The 6,000-nt window shown below is 54.0% G+C and overlaps 1 protein-coding gene across 1 annotated transcript; it reads right to left on the bottom strand.

Annotated features, from left to right (window-relative positions):
• Positions 1-5,349: 5,349 nt before the first annotated feature.
• On the bottom strand, positions 5,350-5,676 carry LOC136460870 (uncharacterized). Its single transcript, XM_066460411.1, has one exon. The coding sequence runs from the start codon at positions 5,674-5,676 to the stop codon at positions 5,350-5,352; it is 327 nt and encodes a 108-aa protein (XP_066316508.1).
• Between the last annotated feature and the right edge of the window lie 324 nt (positions 5,677-6,000).

Below are 6,000 nucleotides of genomic sequence, written 5' to 3'. Positions count from 1 at the left end.
CCTGTGCTTAGTTGACCGTGCTACGCATGCCGGGTTTTTTCACTGCGTGCCCTACGAACGTCGTCTGTGTCGGGATCGGTAGCATCCCATTTTCGTGTGGCCACGGCATCGTGTAGTGCTCACCATCTTTGTGCACTGTGTGTTGCTCCTTTTCCCCAGCATCTGGTCGGCTCTCAACTCTCACGCCTCGTCCTTCGTACCGAACCCCCCACTTCCCTCTCTTTTCTTTCTTCTTTTGGTGACATGACCGCCGCACACCTGCCTCGTCGAGCGGACCTCCTCTCTTCTCCTTTATTTCCCCCTCTGTCGCTCACGCAGGGAGCGCAACATGTCCAATCTTATCTCCACTCCAGTGTGTTGCTCCCCACCTCCGTTCTCCACTATAAGTAACCCTTGGTCCTTGCTTTTCTCCTTCATCCCCATTTCTCCCCCTCCTTTGGAGCAGAACTATGAAATCCAGTCGATGTTGTGAAGCTAGGTTCGTCTGTTTGAGGTGATGGTGTGATCAAAGAAGAAGAAAGGATCCGGTTCGTCGAAGAAGTTCAAGTTCCCTTGGGTAGTTGGCCGTAGGATTCATGATGTTTTACTTCTTAGTCGACTGTTTCTGGATTTGTTGGTGCTACGCCATGTTTTGGATAATCATTATCTTGTTGTTTCTCCACTGTCCTCGTCTATCTCAACTTTGGGAGTAGGTCTTGGGTGTATCAAGTTGCTCTTAACCAGGTATCCCTAGCTCCCCGTGTGATTTAGTATTCGAAGTCGTGTAAATTTCATGTAGTCCCTGATCTACGGAATGCAATCGCGTTTCCCCTTTTCTGCTTCTAGTTTCGAATCTCGGGACGAGATTCTTTTTATGGGGGGTTGGTTGTAACACCCTGGTTTTACGATCCTTTTAGCGCCACGATTTAGGCCTCAGTAAAGTTTTCGAAACGAGTTTCTCGGACTTTTGATTTAAAACGTATTCAACGCGATACGCGAATCCAGTGTGACTTAGTTCGCGGACTCAAGTAAACGCTCAAGTTGAATCACGCCAGGCGTAGAAATAATTAGGAATGTCGAATGGCAATTCGAGCCAATCGATAGCAAACGGTTCGTTCTATTAAATTAAGCATGAAAAGCAACGTTTATAAATAAAATAAAACCCATTCATAAATAGAACAATATATATATATAGCTTTTGAATAGAAATTTAAATTCGAGCTTGCTGAAATTTTCTGGTGCCTAGACGTTGCAAATTAACTAAAGTAGTGAACCGTTATATATATATATATACACACATACATATATATATACATGTTACGGCAGTAACATTAAATCAAAGTACGTGCATGCATGCTGTCGATTATCTCATTCAATTGTTTGTTCGTACACATGCGCGCGCGCGCACACACACACACAGATATATATATATATATATATATGAGGGGGAAATGGACTTACCGTGTGCTGCGCTGTGGGTTGCCTGCATGTCCATTTCTGCGTCCTCTGAATCTGCTGCTGCCTCTGCCCGTTTGGTCCTTGTCTGTCTCCGATTGTTTTTCCACGCCGTGCCACATTGGTCTTTGTCGTTCAGTCACTACGCGTCAGGTCTGGCCGGGTCACCTCCGTGTCGGCAGCAATGCTTCTCTCTTCCTTTCTTTTTAGCTGCCGAGCGCTCAACTTGTTCAAGAGAAGTAATTAACTATCCAGCACAAGGATACAAGCTACTCGTTTTGTCATTTTGCCATACCCCTGATGGCGTGATCCATCTTGTTTTGTTCGTTTCCCCTGATCGACAACGCATCCATGTCAGGAAGGTCGCACATGCTACTGCCTCCTACCCTCTGCTCTTTCCACTTCTTGAGGACGCCAGGCCGCCGCTCGACTAGCCCACCCCACTCTCCACTGCCAGTTCGCAGAAGCAGTCTCTCCTCTGCTCCCACTCCTTCTCTCGGCCGGGTCCGGCACACCACTCCTCTCGCTGCTGCTGCCTCGCGCGAGCGCCCTGCCATGGCCGCGACCCACACGCCACCACCGGGCGTGTCATGCCCGCCCGCCGTGCTACCCACTGCTCCATGCGCCGAACCACAGTAGCCGCACTGCCCTTTCACGCTGGCCGTACCGCACCAGCCAAGCCCCTGGAGCTCCTCGGCCGCTGCCGTCCGCGCGCGTGGGTTTCGGTGTCCGTGTGCGCCGTTGCCGCCCTCCCGTGCGCCATGCCGCCGGTGTCCCACGCCGTCCTGGAGCCAACCGCGGCTCCTCCAAGCCTGTGCGCCCGAGCCGTCGCGGCCACGCCACCGCCCCAAAGTCCGTGCTGCACCACCGCGGTGCCGCCCTCCTCTGCTTGCCTCACGTAGCTCTACCTGCCAGGCCACCGTGCCGTGCTTCGCCATGGTCCGTGTCGCGGTCAGGCCACGCACGGTCGTGTCCGCGTGCCTCTTCCGTGCCCGCGCGCCGGTGCTCTTGCTGCTGCTCCACGCCTCTCAACCGCAGCAGCGCCACTGCTCGGTTCCTCTGTGTCGAGGCTCTGCTCTGGAGATTGAAGGAGGGTATGAATCCAAGCCGAATTTTTGTACAGGGTTCTTATCGCAAAATACGTGACACAAGTAAATAGTGCTTGTGTCCTGCGGGTTAGTTTCGAGAAAACACAGGGACATTTTTGTGAAAGTCGCCTGACTGGTTTGGGGCAGGCCGCGCTTGGGCCGGTCTGTTGGGCCGCGCGCGCCTCGCTAGGCGGGTCATAGCTTGGTTACACCGTTTCTCCCTGTCTGGTCGATTAAGGACCGATCGTTGCATATGATTCTAGGCAGGTCACAGACTTATTATCCTGAGCACATACTTGTGTATGGGCGCTTGGAAGACTTGTTGCTCTCTTGTCGTGGATCTGGCTCTTTCCGGACCGACTGTTAGGGTTTTATTTTGGTGGAGGAGGTCCTTGCGCCGCACTGAGTCCGGGACTCAGGGGCAGGGGCTTAGAGTCCCAGTTTGGATGGGGACCTGGACACCCAGGATAGGAGAGTGATGGGTCGGTCTTGCTTGTGCCTAGGGTACAAGCAGGGCATGTGTTTTTGGGGTACCCAGCTGGGGGCATTGATTCGTGAATCGCCGGGCTATCCGGTACGGCTTGTCTACGGTTTAGCATCGTAGTAAGAACTGGAAGATGAAAGATGGAAGATGGACAAAGGAAATCTGATTGCTTACCACCTGCTTGAAAGTAGCATAGGTGCTTACATAGAATGGTTAGTTAATGAACCAATGCGGCTTTTAATAAAAATCGAATATAAGGACACACGTTTAGTAATGCTTCCTGCAAATGCAATGAACCCATAAGCCAAATAGCTTTGCATATCCTTGGAGTCTTTTCTTTTCTCCTATCGGGTAAGTCTTGCTGAGTACAATTGAGTACTCAGGGTTGTATTCCCCCTGTTGCAGGTAACTGGTGGAGGCTTGAGCTGACCTTTGTGTGTGGATTCCTCCTGGTGGGCTCAGCGAGGATTTCCTTTACGCTGCGATCGTAGTTGTTATTTATAACTCTCGCCAAATGCTTTTATAAATGGAAGTTTAATAATCTGTTGTCATAGTTTATATGTCGATACTTCATCATGTCATTAATAGAGGTTTATTTCCGCTGTAACTCTGTTCACATGTTTCTATTCCGCTGTTCAATTAAATTGTTTATAACTCTGATAATATGATTTCATTCCGCTGTTATATTAATAAATATTATACTCTGCTGTTGTGTTAAAAGTGATGTAAGAAATGGTTATGAATGATGTAAGCTTTATTCTCTTATTTGTGATCCTGATGGCAAAAATGTGGATTTTCGGGTTCTCCCCTGGGGTGTGTTCGACGAAACCGAGTAATCTAGTATTCTCCCTCGAGTGCTTAGTGTCTAATGGAAGACGAGCACTCTTGTGAGGCATTACATTAGGCAGTTCTGCCACAACTAACAGCCTCAAGGTCGATGCCGGCGTAGTACGAGGAGATGATGGCCAGGGCGCCCGTATGCAGCGCCCCCCGGAGCCACTCGTGGACTCGGCCGCTCAACATGATCAAGCGGCTCCTGAGGGAGCTGCCCGAATCAACCCCCCGACCTCCAGGGCCTCACAGGCGATACGGGCAGTGCTCTGCAGCGCGTTGTGCTCCTAGATCTTGGCCTCGAGCATCGCCTGCACTGCGACGGAGGCCTCAGCTGCCTAGGAGGCCTCCCTCTTCAACCCTACGCCAAGACAAGCGGGATGGGGTTAGGCACGAAAGAAAACAAGCTGAACAGGGGCGCAAGCCTATGAGACTCACCCTCGGCTTTCTCCCTCTAGTTTTGGACCTCGACCTAAGAGGCCTCGGTCGCCCTGGAAGCCTCTCTCTCTAGCTCTACGTCACATCGGGGAGTTGGGGGTCGAACGCAAGAAAAACAAATAAAACAAGGGGCGTGGCTCAACAGGACTCACCCTTGGTCTTTTTCTTCTAGGCTAAGGCCTCGACCCGGGAGGCCTCGGCCATGTTGACAGCCTCCGCTAGGGCACCTTTTGTCAGCAGGTGCACGCCCTGCTTCGCCTCCAGCTGCTCGGCGATGGCCTTGGTAGAGGCCGCCTCTTGTTCAGCCTAGGACCTAAAGGTGTCCCGCTCGCCGGCCACTCGAGTCAGCTCCTCCTCCAGCTCCTGGATCCGTGCTGCCAAAGGGGCGGCCTGCTCTCGAGTCGTGGCCGCCTTGGCCTTCATGTTAGCACAGCGAAGGCAAAGGTCCTCCACCTCCGCGCTTCGCACCCACAGAAGCTCATTAGCATTGGCGAGCAGGTCCTTCTGCTGTTGGAGCTGGTCCCAGACGTCCCTCTCCCGTTGGAGGAACATTGACTTCTCGAGGGACCGGGCCTCGAGCTCCTGGATAGGTAGAACAAACGTCAAGCACTGTGAGAAAACTCGGGAAAAAGACGACACAGCACGAGAAAAGAAAGCGCGTACCTAGGCAACGCTGGGCTGGTTGTTAGCCATGACGGACAGCGTTGTCCGCAGCGACCGCTCCGCTAGCTGGTGGAATTACTTGAGGGAGCCCCAGTGCCTCCCCTCATCCACGTCCTTAATGGTGAACAGAGGTTCCCCCTCAGGGTTGTCCCGGCTCCACCACAAGACACGCGGGCTATCCCACCCGCGAGGCTCGGGTCGTACCCAGATGAGGGCCGAGCTCCCCTCTCTAGAAGTCAGAGCTGGCTGCTCTGTGGTGCTGGCCGCCTCAGTGTCCGCCACCTCCTTCCCCCAGGAAGTATCATCGGAGGAGATTGAATGAACCTCCACCTCCTGGGCGCTCTCCTACGATGGCGGTGGGTCTTGGATCGGGGGCAGTATCGAAGCTTGCCCTGTCTCCATCTCCGCATCCTAGGCTGCCGGCTCCACGGCGCCCAAGCCGGCCTCCGCCACCTCGGCCTCGGTGGTCCTAGGAGCCCCGGCGTCCGCCACCTCGGCTTTAGAAGCCCTAGAAGCCCCGGCCTCCACCACCTCGGCCTTAGAGGTCCTAGGGGCCTTGGCCTCACCCTCGGTGGCCTCAGCGATTGAAGGCGCCTTGGCTTCACCTAACTTGAGGGCCCTAGCCTCACGGGGCGTAGGCGCCTCCTCCCTTGCCTGCTTCGTGGCCGCCTCGGAAGCCTCTCCTTGGGCGACCGGTGTCTTTAGGTCAGCCCTGGCCAATGCCGCACCATGCTGCATGGCGGCCTATGCGTCCACCACCCATCGGGTGGTGGAGCTGGTGCTCACCTTGAGCACCTTAAGTGGCGCCAGGGCGGGCGCTTCCGCCTGACGCTTCTGGCTAAAGACAAAATACTCACAAGGTCAGCATACGACCAAAGAACGAGTGGGAGATGCTGCAAATTCCACTGACAAAATGCTTACCTCAAACGGGGAAGCAATAGCTTTCTCACCGCATCCCTCGTCTTCGGCAATGGTGGTGGCGGCGGTAGTGGCACGACCCCCGTGTTCACCGGTACCGGCCAGCCCTCGCCGGACTCCAATGCCCCCTCGACCCTCTATGGA

The sequence above is a fragment of the Miscanthus floridulus genome, chromosome 6 (assembly GCF_019320115.1).
Source record: "Miscanthus floridulus cultivar M001 chromosome 6, ASM1932011v1, whole genome shotgun sequence".
NCBI classification, from domain to species: Eukaryota; Viridiplantae; Streptophyta; class Magnoliopsida; order Poales; family Poaceae; genus Miscanthus; species Miscanthus floridulus.
Note: the sequence above shows the minus strand (reverse complement) of the source record. Positions and strands in the feature narration are given on the sequence as shown.